Here is a 19,842-nt window from a genome sequence, read left to right on the forward strand (position 1 = left end):
CCCCTTGCTCAACTCTGGGGGTTGCTTTCTGTTGTGGTTGAAGCAATAATGGGATTTTCAGGATTGCCATTGCTGAGTCCTTGGGGAGGTAACTGAGTTACATTTTAAAGAGGAGAGAGGAAAAACAAAGTTAAGAGAAAGAATAAAGCCATGGGTTCAAACCTACCAGACTTAGAGCTTCTGTTCAAGGGAAATTATTTCTAATTAGTAAATATTGGAAGCATGGTACCACCAGAAAGAAAGGAAGTGGAAATGACTCCTATGAGAAGTGCTAGCATATGTTTCTGTGATTTAATGGTTTCCCATAACAATGTGTAACTATTTTAAAAGCAGACGAGTGAGTCATGGTATCCAGTACCATTGGTCCACTACGGCAGCAGGAAGCGTGCACTCCAGAGGAGGCAGGCTTGGGTTCAACTCCCATCTCCAGCATTTACCAGCTTGTGACCTCAAGCAAGTTACACATCCTCTCTGAGTTTCCTTTTTTTCCCTCTATAAAATGGGTTATTGGAAGGATAAATAAGATAATGAAGGTATAATTCCTAGTTCAGTATTCTCCATCTATGCAAAACTCTAAAGTATGAGGTTAATTTCTGTGTTTGTAATAATACTTAGTCATTTAATAATAAACTTCTAAGGCTATAAAATTTTCTCATATTACCATATTGGCCAGAACCATACTTTTTTGATATGTAGTGTTCCTGTTATCATCTTCAAACAGATTTTTTTATTTTAGATTTTTTTTTGTTTTTTCTTTGACCTAGGAGTTACTTATGAATATGTATATGTGTGTGTGTTTTCAAATGGTTAGAACTTTTTAGGATTTAAATCATAGAGGTATTATAGTAAGGTCAAAGCATGTGAATAATATGGTATTTACTTTTTAGAACTTACAGAACTTTTCTTTTAGTTTTTTATTAAATTTTATTTATTCTAACTTGTTATATATGATGGCAGAATGCAGTTCATTTCATATTACACATACAGAGCACAATTTTTCAAGTCATTGGTTGTACATAAAGTATTTTCACACCATTCCTGTCTTCATACATGTACTTAGGGTAATGATGTCTAACTCATTCCACCATCTTTCCTACCTCCATGCCCCCTCCTTTGCCTTTACCCTATCTAAAGTTCCTTTTCTTTATAACCTAGTATAAACAAATTTTTGTAAGTAGTCTATTGGTATCTGAAAAGAACTATATTTTCGTTTATGTAAAACCAAGCTTGTGGGGCTGGAGTTGTATTTAGCTCAGGGGCAGAGCACTTGCCTAGCACTTGTGAGGCACTGGGTTCGATACTCAGCACAACATAAAAATAAATAAAGCAAAAGCATTGTGTCCATGTACAACTAAAAGAAAGAGGAGGAGGAGGAAACCAAAACACCAAGCTTGCTGATTTTGTTACTATACCACTATTTTATATATATATATATATATATATATATATATATATGTATGTATATATATTCTCTCTCTCTCTCTCTCTCACTGGCAACTTGACCTGAATTCCCCCAGCTCATTACTGGCCTGTTATGACAATGTTTTTTTTTTTTTTTTAAAGAGAGAGGGAGAGAGAGGGAGAGAGAGAGAGAATGTTTTTACTATTTATTTTTTAGTTTTTGGCGGACACAACGTCTTTGTTTGTATGTGGTGCTGAGGATCGAACCCAGGCCGCACGCATGCCAGGCGAGCGCGCTACCGCTTGAGCCACATCCCCAGCCCATGACAATGTTTTTATATCATACCTTATTTTAAGCATTCTCAGGAGAATTCTCTGTCTAGTCTTAGTTCTGTGTACTGAGAACTTTTCCATTTTTAATCTCTTCTTTTGTTCTCTAGTTAATCTATGATTGTATATGTGCGTGCATGCATACTATTTGGACAGAGACAAATAAACACACACTTAAGTGAATAAATGAAGAGAATTTAACATGTTAGTCTTTTTTTATTGCTTTGAAAAAAATACCTGAGATAAACAACTTAAAGAAGGGAGGAATTATTTTGGCTTCTGGTTTCTGAGGTTTCAGTCCACGGTTGGCTGGCTCCATTGTTTCTGGGCTGTGGTGAGGCAGAGTGTCATGGCAGAAGGGAGTAGTGAAGCATAGCTACTTACCTCATGGTGACTGGGAGGTAAAGTGAGAGAGAGCAAGGAATGGGGGAGACAAGATACAGTCCCCAAGGTCATGCCTCCAAGGACCCACCCCTGCCAACTAGGTTCCACCTCCTAGTCTCCACCACCACTCCTAGTCTCCATTTAGCCATGAATCCCCCAGTGGACTAATCCATTCTTAAGGTTAGAGCCCTCATGATCCAGTCACTTCCCTAAATCTCTGAAGCTTTCCATACATGAGCCTTTGGAAAATGTTCCAGATCCAAACTATAACAGCTCAAACAGATATCCTGCTCAACATGACAGTTTAGACCTGTTAAATAAACTTTACTGGTTGGTGAAAAATTAAAGTATTCATCTCTTTCATGTCCTGTTATTTTCCATTTGTATTATAAGTAAAAAGCTTTATTGTTGGAAAAAGTATGAACAAGAAATGTTAAACTCTGCCAGCATTCATTTTGGATGTTGCTCAGATGTTCAGTTTACAGTCTGCATGAAAAATGAGGAGTCAGGATTGGAATTGCAGTCAAAACGGGTCTCCTTGAGCCATCCTTTCTACCTTCTTGCAGAACAGGGCTATTTTGTGCTCTTTTGCTCTGATCAGTAGTGAACTCCGACCACAGTTAATGTCTTCTTTAATTTTAGGAATCTATCTTCTGGATCTAATCTACATCGATTCTGCATATCCTGCCTCAGGCAGCATCATGGAAAATGAACAAAGATCTAATCAGATGAACAATATTCTCCGAATAATTGCTGATTTACAAGTTTCCTGCAGCTATGGTTAGTAACCTTGTTTCTTGAGATTTTAAGATCTTGCATCATTGAAATTTGGGTCCAACATCAAATTTCTTCTAGAACACTTCAGAAACCAGGTAGTCCAACAAAGCTCTTCATTTTAATATCTCAAGCTTCAAATATGTGCTAGATCCTTTCCACATCAGTTTGGTCTTCAAAGGCCACCATCCAGGTCAGCCTTCCTCTGACAGGTACCTGTGTTCTCAATGCAGGGGCCTCCCTTGTCCCAGAGCCTCCACTCACCATGATGAGCAGAGCAGTCACAGACATAGGCTTCAGGTCAGACAGACTCAGTTGAAGTCTCAGAGCTACCTCTTGAAAAGTCACTTTCTCCTCTATAAGGTTTGTTCATGCATGAAGCTGGGGCCATGACGTGAGCGGTGCTCTGGGCACAGCCCTCATGTTTCAGCAGAGCTCAGGGAGAGCTCTCACCTTTCACTATTAGCCTCACTTGCCACTGCATCAGCTCTTAAAGCAGGTGTCCTTACTCGCGTTTCACAGACAAGAACATGGAGACTTCAGAGAAGTAAAATGACCTTCAGAATCTGGCAGCCAAGGGGCCAAGCCTCCAAGGGCTCCCCCAGCATCTGGATGCCCGTCCAGGAAAAAGAGGGTCCTCCCTACCCATCCTCTTCAAAGCCTCCTCCACTCCTGCCAATTAAAGTTTCTGTCCCACCCCGTGGCCCCCTCAGGAGGAGTGCAGTGACTGTGAAGTCTACAGAGAGTGGCTGGCAGCAATCACCCAAGAAGGAGAGGCAGTGTGGTGTGGCATGGCTTCTGCTAACCTGGGTCCACCATGGCTCTGTTGCTTCTCAGTTGCCCAGGTTCTTCCTCCATGCCTCCTATGTGAGGCTGAGTGAAGGTTAAGATAGATGACTCCTGTGAGTCACCTGGAGCCCAGTCCAGCTCAGACTGGTGCTCAGGCACAGGGCTCCTGCCTTTCTTCCCAGCATGCATCAGCTAAAGCCATGGGCCATGGTCTGGGTTGGGCTTGTGCACCCAAATCAGTGGTTCCTGCATTCCTGCCACACAGACAGTGGGCAGGCATGGGAGGTTTGCCTGATTCCTCCAGTGGACATATGTTTAGGGCACAGACAGCTGTTTCTAGTCTGTTCTAGAGGTCAGCACACCTTCTCTTCCCAACTCTGAGCTCTAAGTGGAGGCCTCAGATTCTCCTTCCTGGCCAGAGAACTGTGGTGGCCTTGGAGTGTGGTGTCTGTGGCCCACACATTTAGGGGTCGCTCCTCAAGGGCCTAACCTAGGTCTGACCACCCTTTGTGCCCAGCACAGGGTCTGACCCCGAGGCAGGTCAGCACTGCTGGCAGAGGGAATGGACCTCAGTATCCAAGGAGCATCTAATTTGTACTTCCTGTGCTTTTCCTTTGGGACTGGAGGTGGGAGAGACTGAGGCCTCTGGGTTTTGTCTGCCTTTTGCAGATCACCTCACAACCCTGCCCCATGTGCAGAAGTACCTGAAGTCAGTGCGCTACATTGAAGAGCTCCAGAAGTTCGTGGAAGATGACAACTATAAGTGAGTCCCCACCCACCCCTGAGTCAGGCCTACCAGCTGTGTTGTCCCTAGCACTCAAGTCCCTGGGGGTGATCTAGCCCTTGTTGGGACCAGTAAGTAACAGGGCCCCCATGCCCCAGCACCCACAGCACTGTATGCCCTCCAGAAACCAGGTAAACAGCAGCACTGTCTGCACAGCCCTGGTGCCTCAGGCCCCAAGGTCCGAGCTATTGTTTTCCCTTCTGAGTGTGGTTTTCCCACGTGGCCCATGGGGCAAGCGAGTGAACCCCCAGCACCATCTCTTGGCAGCCCCTGTGGATAGACCCACTTGTCAGAGAGACCACTGCAGACCCTGTGGCTTGTCATGGCTCACCCTGCTCTGGTCCTCAGTTCTTTCTTCACTGGAGACACCTGGGAGTATATCCAGCGTTTCTGTCTTTGGAGGGAGAAGGCTGACTTTGGGTATCAACCCTGCCATATTGGTTGGGCATCCTCTTGGCTCATTTTGAGTTTCAGGTCACCTGTGAGTCTCAGTTCCTTTTCATGTAACCTGATATCAAGGCCAGTCTCAGCCATCCTGCAGTTGATCATTTGCTACCTAAATGTCAACTTTACAGGTTTTCTTTTAAATCTTATCCTACTGGTTGCTCCCAGTATACCATGATTCCTTTGAATCTTGTTATCTAGTATGGATTTTCTCTCTCTCTCTCTCTCTTCCAGTTTTATGTCTACAAATTTGGTCTTCCTTATTACTTGGTATTCATCTAAGCCACTGAAAACTGTGGAGAACTGTGGCCACTGAGTCCCACACTGGGATCTGGGAACGGCTGGTCAGCAGCGCCCCACTGGCCAGCTCTGCCATAGCAGCTTGCTGTCCTGGCTATAAATCAGAGCTGCCCTAAACACTTTCTAACCATCCAGATGTCTCAGGTGGGGCCTGGAGATCTGTCTTCTTTCAGAGTTCCCTCTGTGGTTCTAAGATCCTAGACGTAATATATTAGTTGTTATTATAAAATAATTTGTCAAAATTAAAAATAATGTGAAATTGTAATCTATTACATAATAGCAACAAGAACAGATGAAGCCAGAGATTACCATTAAAACTGCAGTTCATCACACAAGTTGTTTTATTCACAAAGCATTTGCTGTTCCTGAAAAGAGTGCCCTGCAGCCGAGACTATTCCTGCTTAGGTTCTGGGTAATATTTTCCATTCATGCGCCAGACTTTCGATTTAAAGAGACAGTAGTTTTTCATTAACAGTGATATTCTTTAAAGAGAAAAATGGTCTATAAATATTTGTGACCATGACACAATCCCTGGAAAGGCTGAAGATTGATAGCGATTACGCCTTCTTTTCTGAAGGTCAAAGAGCACCCTCAGCACTTGATGCTAAAGGACGGTCACCCCTTTGTTGTGGCCAAAATGGGCAAGCCCAGCAGGGAAGGCTACATTTTGGCCCCAATCAGCCACCACTGGGGCTCCTTTCCCAGGGAGGTCCTGGCTCTGAGTAGCAAGAGGACTCAGGGCCTGTGGTTCTGCTGGGGGCATCCTCTCCATGGCCAGCTCGCACCTGGAGACTGGCTTCTCACCCTCACATAGGACATTGGTGACCTACTTGCCTAACACACTTCCCGTCTGCTTTGAGGTATTGCACCAAGAGGCCCAGTTAGTGCTTTGGCCTTTTTTTTTTTTTTATTACCCAAATTCCTGCCACCTAGAAAGCACACCCATTAGAATTAAGTAAACATCATTTTGGACATTTTTCTATGTGTGGAAAATTTACATGTACATGAAGCATGGACCAATGGATGGATGCAATGATGGAATTTATTAAAATAGGATCATACCACCCTTGCTATTTTTTAATTCAAGTATTTTAGTTTAATTCAACAAGAAAAAGGAACTGAAATAAAAGGCAAGAATCTCTGCTCTCTAAATAATATTTCTTTTACAAGGGATATTATTTTCCAAATGAGCCTCCTAAGATTCTTAAGAGGGATCAGGAAAAACATGAAGAGGCCTGAGTCAGTGAGTTTCCTTGTATCTAGGTTTCTACTGTGTCCGGTATCAGTTGGCTCCAGTTTTGAAAGCTGAAACTATGAGCACTACCCCCTCCTTCACCTCCACCACCTTCCAGATTTTTGTTAGTTGTGTTATTATTGGACAGCGTAGTTCAAGTTTATAACATAAACATCATGTTCAGGAATCACAATTCCTACTGTTTCATGTTTTTAAATGGATTCAGTTCTTACCACCTGTTGTTCCCCCACAGCATCTCAGTTCCTGGAGTCTTTATTTTCAAAACGCTCCCTTAATAGCTGAATTTCATCAGGAAGCAGGCCCCTCCCCTCCCTCATGGGTCCTGCACTCCCTGAGTTCTCCATGGAAATGTCTGCATGGGCTGGGGCTCTGCTCTCCCCCAGGCCTGTAGACCCTGTGCATTGCCTCCTGGCTTTGGGTGGTGCTGTAGAGAAGTCTCAAGTAAGTCTGTTGTTTTGTCTGCCTGGGGGTGAAGAGCTCTGTGAAGTTCCAAAGCCCTATAGGGTACAGCCTCAGAGCCACGCAGGGTCTCTCTGCTCTGATGGACTTTCTCATCCATGCCATTTCCTGGCTTCTGTCGTTCAGGGTGCCATGTGTTGCGTGTTCTCTGCCCTCCTCGTCCTGAGCTCCTCTCTAAGGGCTGCGAGCTCCTCCCCAGTGCTCAGTGTCCCCAGGTGATCTGTTTCCACTGAGGTGTTGGGCCAGCACGTTCTCATTCCAATCTTCCATTTAGTCCTCTCAGTCCACAGTCCCCTGTTCCATCTTGTTCCTTTGTTTCATCCTCTCATTTTTCAGATTTTGTTGTGTTCAGCCATCTTTTTAGTAAGTCTTCCCCCCATTGAGAACGCCTGAGGGGATTTCCTGGGGTGCTGGGTCAGGCCCGGGCAGCGCTGTCTCCCTTTTTCTTTCCTTCTTTGTGAGAGGAGGTCTGCAGGCTGCCAGGCCATTTCTTTTCTTCTTGCTTCCATTCAGGAGGCTGTCTGGGTGTTCCATGCCTCTGCTGTAGCAGGGGGCACCTGGCCCTCCTCCTGTGTGCAGAGAGGGGCTGGTTCCCCTCCATCTGGCTGGGAGGCCCAGGGGTCCCAGATCTCCCCGACTCTGTAGCCTGGGGGAGCTGGAGCCGCCAGCTCTCTGGAGACAGAAAGCCTGCAGTCAGTTTGGTAGTGGGCTCAGGGTTTCCTTCACCTCACTGGGGGCTGTCTCCATCCACTCCAGAAAGAGCTACCCCAGGTTGCCAGTTGTGACCCACAGGGCCTTCATGTGTGTCAGAGCATCCCTGCTCTGCTCTGCACTGCTGGCCCTGTGAATTTGGGAAAGGAAGCTACTTAGTCCCACTGCCCCCAGTGTCCTCATTTATAAAATGTATGCAGCTGTGATTGGGAGCAGATCTCACAGTGTTCCTGGGTCCTGTGGCTACTTGGCCCTTCAATGACATCCCATATCCCAACCCCAAATGCACACTTGCTTTGTTCTCCCTCGGATAAGCCAGGGGCCCGTCTGATTTTGTGAAAATCTTTGTTTCAGACTGTCACTCAGAATTGAACCAGGAAGCAGCTCTCCAAGACTAGTTTCATCCAAGGAAGATCTTGCAGGTATCGTAGCCACCTCAGGTAGGATCAGAGCCCTCATGGACTAAAGGTGGCTGCTGGGTTGGCCTTTGCCTGTGGAGCCAAAGGGCACAGCTGAGTTTGGAGTGTGGCAGACTCAACTGTCCCCACTCGGTGTCCCATGCCAACCTGCCAGGCTCCTGATCACATTGGACCCCTGAGGGACACCCCTGTGCAGAGGCTCCCTGGAGGACCCTGGGAGTGAACAGCCCCAAGAAAGGGAAAAACAGAGCCCCAAGTTGGAAGTGTGCATGAGGAACAGAAAAACCCAGGATCTTCTCCAGGCCACCTAGACCTTTACCTTTGGGGCATGTGGGCCGGGGGTTGGGTTATGTGCCCCTCAGGGGTGCCCTGGATGCCTAGGGTTTGGGTGTCACCATGTTCAGGTGGCTCATCCTCCTGGGAGCATTGGATTTATTCCCCTGTTAGGGAGCGCACATGTGCGTGCACACATGTTCCTGGTGATGAGCTCCCAGGCTCTGCATCAAGCCCCAGCCCCACCTTTCCCAGCTTGACATGTGGCTTCTCTGGTCTTCAGTGATCTCCCCCACAGAGTGGCGCTAAGATGGCACACTCTTGTAGAGCTGTCATAATTCCTGATAAGTCAGGCCCGTAAAGTGCTCTGCCTGTGTCAGCGCATTGTGACAATGCCCCTGGTGTTGGTGGCTTCACTGTCATTTTCATCATGTTACCTTTTAGTCACAGTCCAGCCAGCTTTCAGTGACCAGGGCTGATCTCTAGCAGCATTTCTCCTAGTTTGAGCTCTGGAGCACACTAACCTGTGATTTAGACCACTGCAGTCTTACATACGTGACTTCACCCCTCTGGGTTTCAATTCCTTACCTATAAAATGGGATACTAAAACCATCATCCCAGGAATGTTAGAATGTCAGACCAGGACCATGTTTGGAAGGCATCCAGTGTAGTTTGACATGCAGTGCCTATTTGGGAAGGGGTAGCAAGCCGTTGCCATGCCCCCTCCAGCCTTGGACCTGCTCAAACCACCATCTCCACGCTCCCATGTCAGAGCCATGGGGTGGCGGGGCTGGGCAGTACTGCAGCCTTCTGCAAGCCCCACCCTGCAAGGCCTCTGCCCTGTCCCTGGGCTGCATTCCCAGCTCCCTGTCTCCCGGCCTCTGTGAACGCCATCCTGCCAGCTGGACCATACCCTAGCACCCTGGTCCTCTGATAACTTGGCAGAGGGCAATATGGTTGCTCCTCAGAGCTTGGAAGATGCTCTTATCTACACCTCAAGGTACTCAAGTCACTGTTGGCCATGGCTTGATTTTCATGGAGCTCATGGGGCTTCCTTGTGCCCACCATTAAAACATCTTCCAAGCTCACTGCCTTCCCATGACAAATGGCCCCTGGCAAATGTGTCCAAGGGAAAGCTCTTGGGGCTGGGCTGGTCTCCACCTGCTCCCTGTTCTAGAATACTCCCCCAGACAACTTTTTCCTCTGAGATGCTCTGTAACCCACACTCCATCTGTAAAGTAGGACTGACATACTCGTCCCTCACTGGGCTGTCATGGGGACTTTCTGAGGTGATATGTGTGAAGCATTGCGGAGCCTGACACACCAGACCCACAGGTGCAGCTTTGTCATTGGTGCTGTGGTTGTCAACACCAAGATTCTGCCTGTCACTGAATCAGCCTTCAGCTTTTAGCTAATTGGCACTGCCTCAGGGAGGCCTCCCCAGCTTCCACCCCCACCAGGTCAGGTGCCATCTCACAAGGGCCAGCAAGCTGTGGGCCAAAACTGGCCCACCCTGATTTTTGCATAGGAGGATGCACAGCCACACCCACCCCCAGACAGATTGCCTGTCTGCTTTCAATGGCAGAGATGAGTGGGTGGACAGAGCCCCTGTGACCTGCAAAGCCTAGAATCCTTATGACTGGCCCCAGCCCCATGCTGCACCCTCCTGCCAGCACTCTACCTCTCCTGCACTATATGTCCCTCCAGTCATCCCTGGGCTCCTTTGTCCCATGTCTACTTTCCTCACCAGACTAAAAGCCCCCTGATGGAGGGCCCAGTATGGAACTCCACCAGCCCAGCACAGAGGGGCCCTGGGTAAATGCCTTAGTCACCTGCCTTACCCCTCAGCCCAGCCCTGGAGCTCCTGGCACCCAGTCTTGGTGGCAGCTCCAGCATGGGCTGACCACTGATTTTGCATAGCCTTCCAGGGAAGTGCTGATGCTGGCAAGTTTCTACTCAGTGCAGGGAGCCGGCACACAGGAGTGTTTTCCACCCGTCTTCCAAATCCCTGGCTTCAGCCCTGGAAGCAGGATGTGAAGGTTTGCATTGATCACCAGAGGGCTGGGGAGTATCTGAAGGCTGAAGAACGCTCAGTGGCCCAAACTCTCCCCTCGCCACCTCAAAGGACAGAGAGGGGGGTGCTGCTATAGCCAGGGGCAGATAGGGGTCCCCCAGAGGCAAGGACCAGAAAGGCAGCTCCAGGGAGGCCTCTCTGGGTCTGGCAGTTAGACTGAGCCGCGTGGCAGGAGCCCGACCAGACTCAGGAACTGGAATGTGCCTCATGCAGTCCCAGGAATGGGAGGAACGTAGCCTCCCTTCGTTACTCAGGAGGGGGGTTAGGCTCCATTGGGGCTCTTTCCAGCAGTCAGACATCCCCACACCTGCCAAGGAAAGGCCCCCAGATGTTCTCGTGCATTCATTCAGACATGCTATGGGCCAATTGCCCAGCAAGAGCAAGGCAAGACCCTGACCCCTAGCACTCACAAGTGGTGGGGAAGATAGGCAGCAAAATCAAGGGCAAGAACTGGCAGGTTCATAATCAAAAGAAGGCCAGTGTGAGCAGGCCAAGATGGCCAGCAGTGGGATGGGGCATGCTCTAATCCTTCTCTAGCCAGCTCCTCTGCCTCGGGGCCTGGGAGGCCTTGACCCAGGCATTGATAGGAGCCACGGTCACTGCCTCTCCAGGAGCTTAATTATAATCAAAAGTGGTCTCTAAGCTGCAGTCTTCCTTTGGCTCCTTGGATGGCCCCTAGACCCCAGAGAGGGCTGTCCCCCACTTTCCACCCCTGGGGAATGGCCATGCACTTCCAACAAATAGGCTGTGAGAAAGGAGATGAAGAAACCTTGGTTTCCAGGTCTGTGGAGGAAAAAAGGCCAGGAATGCCACATCTTCAAACCCCTGCTCCCCCTCATGTAATGTTTAGCTTACATAAATGAACTACTACTTTCCTGGAGAGAAAAACTCACGCAGAACACTCACCCTAAGAGAGGGCAAGACACATTTCATGGTTTTGGAACTGATTAGGACATTTCCAGATTGGCCCCACCTCTGCATGGCTTTCCCAAAGGACACTTGTCCTCGGACTAGAGTCCAGGGTAGCCTTGGCCTTGGCCTTGGCCTTGGCCTCCACAGTCTGCACCTGCACTTCAGGACCGCTCTCTGATGCATCTTTCTGTCTCCTGGTTTTATCATCTGGTACTAAGCCCTGTACTAGGGCCAGCCAGACCGAGGTTCAGAGCTTAACTCAAGCACCTGGGGACTGTAGGACCCCTGGCAGTTGGCTTAATCTCTCTGAGCCTTGGTTTTCCTGGGAACAGGAATGCTTCACACCACAGTCTCTCACCACAGGGTCACTAGGGGAATCTCTGAGGAGGTGCTGGGAAGCCCACGCATGGCACTTGCACACTCTGCCTCACGGGAGTGCTCTCAGCCCTCCCAGGTAGGCTCCAATGAAGACCTGCCAGCACTGCACAGGGGCCCATGGCCCTCACCCAGCTCCTACTCAGGTACTTATCAGCCATGTCCCCCAGAAGCCAGGGTCACAAAACAAACATTTTATGACAAATACACATCCATGGTTCAGAAGGTCAGACTGGGGTTGAAGACATCTGGAGATATCATGACTCAGATGCCTGGGGCTTGCTGGGCTGGGGCTGCAGCAGTGGCAGAACACATACTTAGGGCCACTCCATAGCAGCTGGGCTTCCTCACAGTATGGCAGCCTCTAAGTCATCAGACTCCAAGGCTGGGGCCAGCTGGCTGTCCCCAGAATGAATGTCCTAGGAGGGCATGAAGGAAGCTTGCATGGCAGGGTCTTCATGACCCAGCCTCACTCTGTGAGTCAGAGCAGCCACAAGGCCTGCTCAGGCCTAAGGAGAGCGGAGGGAGACCCTACCACTCAGGCAGCAGTAATGGACTATGTGGACAGCACCCCAGCTAATTCACAGGAGGAAAACGGAGCTGCTGCCCCATCCCTGTCCTCCCAATCTCTGCCATGTGCTCACTCAGTGCCCCTGACACCTCCCTGTGATGTGGGCCATTCTGTAGGTGAGGATGCCAGGGGCTCACCCAGCCTCACATGTCAAAGAAGTGGCAGAGCCGATTGCTGAGCCTAGGAGCCTGGATAGATGTGTCACTTGTATCTAACATGGGAAAAGCAGGGTGTGAGTGAGGGCCCCGGAGCACTCAGGGCTCTGTCCCTGTTGCCTGGTGCACCTGTGCAGTACAAAAAAAAAGCACCTGCCCAGGAAACCGCCTGGCACATCCCTGCATCTCCTATAGGCACTTGGAGCCAGCCACTGTCTCCACTGGTCCTCAGACACTAGAATCAGAACTCTATACCTGACTGGCACTAAATCTCTTTTCCCTGCCCTGACTGGGGTTCTTCAGGCCTGGGTGCTTGTGGCAAGAGAGCAGCAGTGTGGCTTCCTCTCCCTGTGTTCCTCTACTTGCTGACCATAGCCTAGGATGGGACACAGTCAGAGCAGTGGATGCTGTTGCTGTAGGGCGCTGTGACTTCCAGGTAGTGGTCAGTTCACCTGTCCCTCTCCTGGGAACTGGCACAGTGTTCTAGAGACTTTACCTTCCCTGACCAAGAGACATGCATATCCCCTTTCAAGGGACCCCTGCAGCCACTTCTGTGTCCCCTCCGAGTAGATCCCCACCATCACTTCTTACTTGCCCTCGATGTCATGCCAACTCTCCTCACAGGGCCCCCTGGTGCACGGGAGGCCTACCCTCCCAGACTGACCTGAGCACACAGCTAGCCCTCCTGTGGCCACTGCTGTCCTCTGGCTGTGGCCATATTGGCATCCTCAGGCCTGATAAGGCACTGGGAGCCCCCTAGGTCTTTCACCAGGAGGAGACATTTTGGGTTCCAAGTGGTCTGTTGGCAACCCCAAGTTCTGCTTGATGAGGAAGAGAGCAGCCCAGGGATGGGGTAGGGCCTGCCTCCCTCCAGAGGCTCCTCCCTCTGGAAACCTTTTCTGTCTTCTGAATGGCAGAGGGCTTCCACACAAGGAGCTCACGGGCTGGGAGTTGGTCATGTCAACGTCAAGAAGAAGGACCAAGCCAGGCGCAGTGGCACATGCCTATAATCCCAGCGGCTAGGGAGACTGAGGCAGGAGAATCGTGAGTTCAAAGCCAGCCTCAGCAACCATGAGGTGCTAAGCAATTCAGTGCGACCCTGCCTCTAAATAAAATCCAAAATAGGGCTGGAGATGTGGCTCAGTGGTCGAGTGCCCCTGAGTTCAATCCCCAGCACCAAAAAAAAAAAACCAAAAAAAAAACAACAGAGGGGCCAAGACTCAAGCCCACTTTGCCCAGTCTCACTGTCCTGCTAGGGGCACACAGGTACCAGGCTCCCCTGGCTCCCTGTGGCCTGGGAGTCTGCACCTTCTGTCTGTGCAGAGAGCAGGCCACAACCTAAGCCCAGTCGAGGGGTGATTGGATGCTGTTTTCAAGAGGAAATGAAGTGGCCTTCTGTGTGGTGTATAAGCTTGATCTTGGCTTGCAGCAAGGACCTGTGAGAGCTGCATGTTTGAGAAACACAAAATGTATGTGGAAGTAAATGTGTGTGATCAGTTCCCAGACCTCTCCATGAAACCCACTCAGAGGCTTTCTTTTTTTCTTTTTGGTTAATATTTATTTTTTAGTTATAGATGGGCACAATACCTGTATTTTATTTATTTTTATGTGGTGCTGAGGATCAAACCCAGGGCCTTGCATGTGCTAGGCGAGGGCTCTACCACTGAGCCACAACCCCAGCCCACCCACTCAGAGACTTTCTGTGTAAGAGGTCCAGCATCCCTAAGAGCCACGGGGCTCCGGCAGACCCAGAAGGGCCCAAGTCCTCAGTCTGGGAACAGGACTATTGACTCAGGCAAGCAGGAAACAGAGGACACTGAGCCTTCACTTGGGCAGAAGTCCGCCCTGCACACGAGAAGCCGGGACCGTGCTGGCAGGAGCTCCCAGTAGCACATGGTCGTTCCTCCTCCAGTGAGGAAAGACACACTTTGGAAGAGCCTCCCATTCAGATGGGTCACTCAGGCGGGACTGGAACCCAAGCCTTGTGACTCCAAGTTAAGTAGTTTCCTCTCTGTCACAGCTGCCTCCTATTAATTCCCGATGTGCAAGACTTGGAAGGCGCCCCTCAAGCAGACTGGAATAGGACAGCGCTGGCCCAGGGCAGCACTCGGAGGCAGCCTGAAATCCGTGGGAAAGAGGTTCCCCAGCCCAGAGCAGGCCCTCCTCAGCAGCCATGTGAGGCCAGCCAGTGGCCTCCAGACACCAGCCCCACACGGCCTGCTCACTATCCCTCAAACCTCCCCCTGAGTGCAGGGCACCACTCCAGGAGGGTAACTCCGGGTTCCCTCCCTCTACATCTCTACCTGGCCGCCTCCTGGATACCTCTCAGCCACACCTCTCCACCCCACCTGCAGCCTCAAGTTGGCCACATCCAGTTGCTCTCCAGTCAGCAGGGGCTTCCTAGGGTGGGAGTCTGAGGGCGCCAGAGCACCTTCCCCTGGGGAATCTCCAGGCTCCTTGGAGCCTGCCGTCACCTGAGTCTGCACACGCAGCTCCTTCTGCTTCCGTCGCTGCTCACGCTGGAGCTCTTCTTGCAACAGCTGGGATGTTAGATTTTCCAGGATTCTCTGGTCCTCCCTCTGGGTTCTCAAATGCAGCAGCCAGAGCTCTCCCACTTGCCAGCTGCTCAACTGGGCAGGTTATTGAACCCTCTGACCCTCAGATTCCACATTGTCAAATTGAGATAACAATAGTACCTGCATGACAGTGTTGTTGCAATAAATAGATGCTGTGAACCAAGCATTTATCTTGGGTTCGGGAACCTCAGGAGTGCTCAGTGAATGTTAGCATTTAGCACCGTTACCATCACGGTGGTGGTGTTTCACTCCTGGTACAGATGATGCTCCTGCTGCACTGATTATTCTCATTCTCCTGTCAAAGCAGGAGTCTCTCCTGGGTTCAGTTACCTCTCCCACACTTGACTCCCAATCCCATAAAAGCAGAACATCATCTTTCTAATCCATTTTGTAGCTCTGGTGGTTGGCCCAGAGGCAGCCCCTAGGTCAGGGAGCAGTAAACATCTATGGGAGCAGAAGGCAGGTTACTGTGTGGTTGACCCCTCCCGGGGAGGCTGCGGGCACAGGATCACCATTCCTGTTTTGTAGATGTAGCCTGAGGGCTCAAAGGGGTGAGGTGACTTGCCCAAGACCCTTGCTCAGCCTGAAGTGCAGATACAGGTGGGAGTCCAGGCCTGGCCACCTCCGGATCCCAAGTCCTTTGTCATCAGTGTTCATTGTCCTTTACCCCAACCACTCCAAGGCCATTATTAGAAGGCCCTGTGGTTTTTTTCTCTTCTAATCAATGAGTGGTCTTTTGGACAGTGTTTTGGTTTCTTGAGAGAAATGTAATGAAAACCAGATCTTTTTCTTCAACACATAATATCTCGTTCCCCACAGAGACTGTCAGTTCTCATATGTTCCAATAAAACTGCTAAAGAAACAGCCACTTAAAGAGATTTAAAGATTATTCATGGAAAAATTATGCTGAGGAAAAATAGAGCAATCCTCTGAGATAGTCAAGCCACATGGTCAGTTTTTCCAGCCATCCGTGCCATATCAGGCTGGGCAGTAGGGACTGCACTCTGCTATGAAGTGCAGAACCCCAGCTCATTATCATCACCCCCATCCCGCCCCTTCCCCTGCCCGAGGACGGGGCAAGCAAACTTGCCAGCTGCCCACCTCTACAACAGCACCAGAAAACAAGTGACCCTGGCACTGTCACGTGGGGGCCACCCCAGGCTTGGTCGGGCAGGAACGTGAGGCCTTTCAGTAGCAGAGGGTGTCACTTACTGGCAGAAAGCACCCCCCCATCTGGGTCCCAGCTGAATGGAAATTCTTCTGGTTCCATGTCAGACTCAGGCTATTGGTCAACAATGCAGGGGGCGGGGGAGTGGCCGCAACCCAATGCTGGGAGAGCAGATCAGCTCTGACACTGGCCCAGGAGGCTACGGGCTCTTCCACTGGGGCCCCCGCCCACCCTCCCCAGCTGGTTGAGGGGTATCTGAGGCCAGGCATGCCTCCCAATACTCCAGAGCAGAAAGGGGAGGGGGCACATCCGGGCCTAGTCCTGGACGGAGGGTAGAGAGTTGAGTAGAAGAGACGGAAGCAGGTCCAGAGTTCTGGAGAACTCAAAGTGGGAAGCCAGCCAGCAAGCAGGAACTACATGCAGAGGTTATTGTGGTTCTGTTGTTACACAGATTCTGTGGTCCATCAGATTCTGTTCTCAAGATGCCACCTGAAGCAGGAATTGGTACATCAGACAGCCAATGGGGCTGCCCAGTCAGTGGGGCCCTGTGCACAGCAGGACCCAGTGAGAAGGAGCCAGGCAAGAGTGGGCAGGCCTTAGGCAACCAGCGGAGGCTGCAGCACCCTCCAGCCTGGGGCCCTGGTGTGCCTCTGATCTTCCCTCTAAAGTGGCGATGACAAAAGAACCTACTTCAGAGAAGTCAGCGAGTCCGCGAGCCAGGACATGGACAATGCCAGCTCATTAGTGCACAGTGGGCACCAGGCCCTCCCCCTTCCTTCCTAAGTGCAGTGACTGGGCTTACCCATTCCAAATTTCCTGGAGAAGTGTCACCTGCTCCCCAGATCCTTCATACAGTCTCTCCCTGTGTTCTGTCCAGTGAGCCTCATGCCTGGGTTCAGTCCTGCCTCCAGCAGGTGGCAGCTCTGGAAGCCCCACCTTCTGGTCTGCTCAGTGTGCCCACCTGCAGCATGACAGACTGGCACCCAGCACTGCACCAGGTTGCAGCGCCAAATCAGTTAGCATCGTTATCATTTCTGCTCCATTCCAGGGCCGCTAAGCTTCCACTTAAACCTCAGAGGGAGGAGCAGCAGTGCAGCCTGACCTTTAGAAACCACTTTTGTGCACCAGGGTGGGAGCTGAGTGACTCAGGCAGTGGGACCGTAAGCCTCACACGGCTGCTGATAAACAAGGCAGTTCCACCCTCTGGATTCTTCTCCAGCAATACTGCAAAAGCAAAACACAGCAGGATGGTTTTCATTCTTCTTCTTCTTTGGAGTAATTGCACGAGTTGTTTCCCCCCACACAGAGCCTGCCTGGGTTTAAAGCAGAGGGTCTTCCCCAGGGGTGCCTCAGGGTCAACTGCAGAGCTTATGCAGAACACAAGGCCCTCAGGGACAGCCCACACTCTCCAGGTGGTTCTGACACATCCCCTGGTTAAGAACAAAAGCCTTAAAGATCCATCCTACCAGCTGGATCCCCTTGCCAATAAAATGCACAGAAGCTTAGATGTAGTTTCAGTCCCCGCAACTAACAGGCCTTCCCTAGACCCCTCTGGCTCTGCAAAGTCAAGGCCAAGAACCTTTGCTTTAGGGTCATGCTACCCTAGTTCCATTTTTATGGATTGGTCTGTCAGATGCCACCTGGAAGCAGGAATTGAGACATCAGATATCCAGTGGGCCCTGTGCCCAGGGGGACCCAGGCCATCCTGGCAGTGGGTTATCAGCCTTGGGAGTCAATGACATTGGGAGGGAAAAGTCAGCATCTGACCAGTAGGAGCTATAAGGCCCAAGTGCACGTGGACAGCCAGGCCAGGGCCTCACCCCAAACCTGGGTTTCCCATCCCTGAGCCACCACCCCACCCACTCCCATTGCCCTCCCTCTGCTCTGTTCACAGGCCCCTCTGCAGGCTCCAGTTCGGCGAGGTTCCGACGGAGGCCCACCTGTCCTGATGCGTCTGTGGCCGGCAGCCTGCCCACGCCACCAGTCCCCAGACACAGGAAGAGCCACAGCCTGGGCAACAAGTGGGTGACTGCATAGCCCTTCCCCGGCCTTCAGACTGGCCTGCATTGGCAGGCATGGCTGCAGAAATGCTGGGAGAGCCCTGCCCGATGGGCCTCTCCCCACCTCATCCTGGGGGTTTGGGGTCTGTGGCCAGCCAACTCTCCTGAGGTTGGTGTGGGTTCAGAAAGAGCCCCTGGTGGCACAGTCTGTGCCATTCACAGGGGTCCCAGACTCTGGGCTAATGGAGAAAGGACAGAGGAGCAATGGTGGGATTCCAGAGAACATGCCCGAAGTCATCGACTCACTTAGGCCGACACCAGCGACTGTCCTCAGAGCAGTTTTCTGTCCTCATAGCATCTTCTTCACTGTCCAATGAGGCCGACAGCTGGGGGACGTGTAGGTCCTCAGCATGACTGCGAACAGTCATGCCTGTGTCCCCTGGGCATTGGGCACAGACTCCTGGTCAGATGGGTCCATCCTTCCCTCCCTCCCTCTCTCCTGCCTGCTTTCTTCCCGTCTCCTCCTTCCCACCCGCCCACCTTCTGTCCTCCCTACATTCCTTCCTTCTACCACTAAGGCTCGGTCCCAGCCCAGCCTGGAGGAGCTCCGGGGCTGAGGGAGGAGAGGGTCGCTCTCTGGGTACCTGGCGTTTCCTTCCCCTCCATAGATGCTCTGCCACACACCTGTGAGGCCGAGGTCACTGAGAGCCATGCAGGCCTCTGCTATTATTATGCATGCTGTAAGAATAAGTCCAGTGAGGGTCACAAGGTGATGTCCCTTGCAATGGTGAGGAAGTGTTGGAGCCAGGACCGGGCCAGGTGCTGGTGACTCCAGATCAGCCATGCTGGCCACGCCCACTGCGCCTCCCTCGCGCAGCCTCATCGCTCACAAGCCTCATCTTCATCCTGAGAGACAGGCAGGGCAAGCAGTGTTAGTCGCCGTAGATAGATGGAGAAACTGAGGCTCTGGAAAAGGATGTGACTTGCCCAAGTTCATGCCATGAGAGGGCCGTACTGTCCGCAGCTCTGGGCAGAGCCTATTCCTGCCGCTGCACTCTGGACTCCCGCCCCCAGAGCAGGTGCAGCCACCATTACCCTGCAGATAAGGAGCTTTGCCTTCTTTCTTCCTTTCCATTTCCAGTATGATGTGTCAGTTGAGTGTAGTTGAGAGTAAAAGTGCGACATTTCCATCGGAGAAAGCCAGGCACCTTCTGGACGACAGTGTCCTAGAGTCCCGCAGCCCCCGCAAGGGCCTCACCCTCACCTCCTCCGCTGTCACCAATGGACTCTCCCTAGGTAAGCGCTCCAGCCTGCACACCACAGGCAGGGGGCCACAGGCCCGGCGTGTGCTCTGTGTCTGTCTCTGTCACTGTGCCACGCCCAGTAGCACCTTGCTCCAGGGAACCCAATGCCCCTCACCCTTCCAGAGGTGGCTCCCTGCAGAAATCCCCTGGAGCCAGGAAGCCTCCACTTCCTAGCCTCCAGGGCTTCAGGAAGAGCCCCAATGTCCCCCTGCTGTTAGTAGCCCTGAGTGTGGTGGGCAGGTGGAAGAAGCAGCTGAGCACACGCTTGAGTCCTTGTCAACGCCCAAAGCCTGGCTGCTGCTGCCGTAGCACTTGTGTCCCAGGCAGAGCTACAGTCGGGACACTGCAGGGCAAAGCAAAGCAAGCTGCCTGGGGTGGCAGCTG

General features: G+C 51.3%; 1 protein-coding gene across 13 annotated transcripts in view; it reads left to right on the top strand.

Moving 5' to 3' along the window:
* Window positions 1-19,842, top strand: part of Ralgps1 (Ral GEF with PH domain and SH3 binding motif 1) — a 245,250-nt gene that overhangs the window by 200,051 nt on the left and 25,357 nt on the right. For 9 of the 13 annotated variants that reach the window (XM_046451201.2, XM_046451200.2, XM_058581778.1 and 6 more), the window contains 5 exons: window positions 2,758-2,895; window positions 4,348-4,441; window positions 7,986-8,053; window positions 18,049-18,175; window positions 19,296-19,450. In XM_046451201.2, the coding sequence (XP_046307157.1) occupies window positions 2,758-2,895; window positions 4,348-4,441; window positions 7,986-8,053; window positions 18,049-18,175; window positions 19,296-19,450 (582 nt within the window). Of the gene's footprint in view, window positions 1-2,757; window positions 2,896-4,347; window positions 4,442-7,985; window positions 8,054-14,430; window positions 16,341-18,048; window positions 18,176-19,295; window positions 19,451-19,842 lie in introns of those variants that run through there. The other 4 variants (XM_046451204.2, XM_046451202.2, XM_046451203.2 and 1 more) reach the window with 2 other exon arrangements.

Source organism: Marmota monax, unplaced genomic scaffold (assembly GCF_021218885.2).
Source record: "Marmota monax isolate L192 unplaced genomic scaffold, Marmota_monax_Labrador192_F-V1.1 WCK01_AAM20220418_F8-fsc00020, whole genome shotgun sequence".
Lineage (NCBI taxonomy): Eukaryota > Metazoa > Chordata > Mammalia > Rodentia > Sciuridae > Marmota > Marmota monax.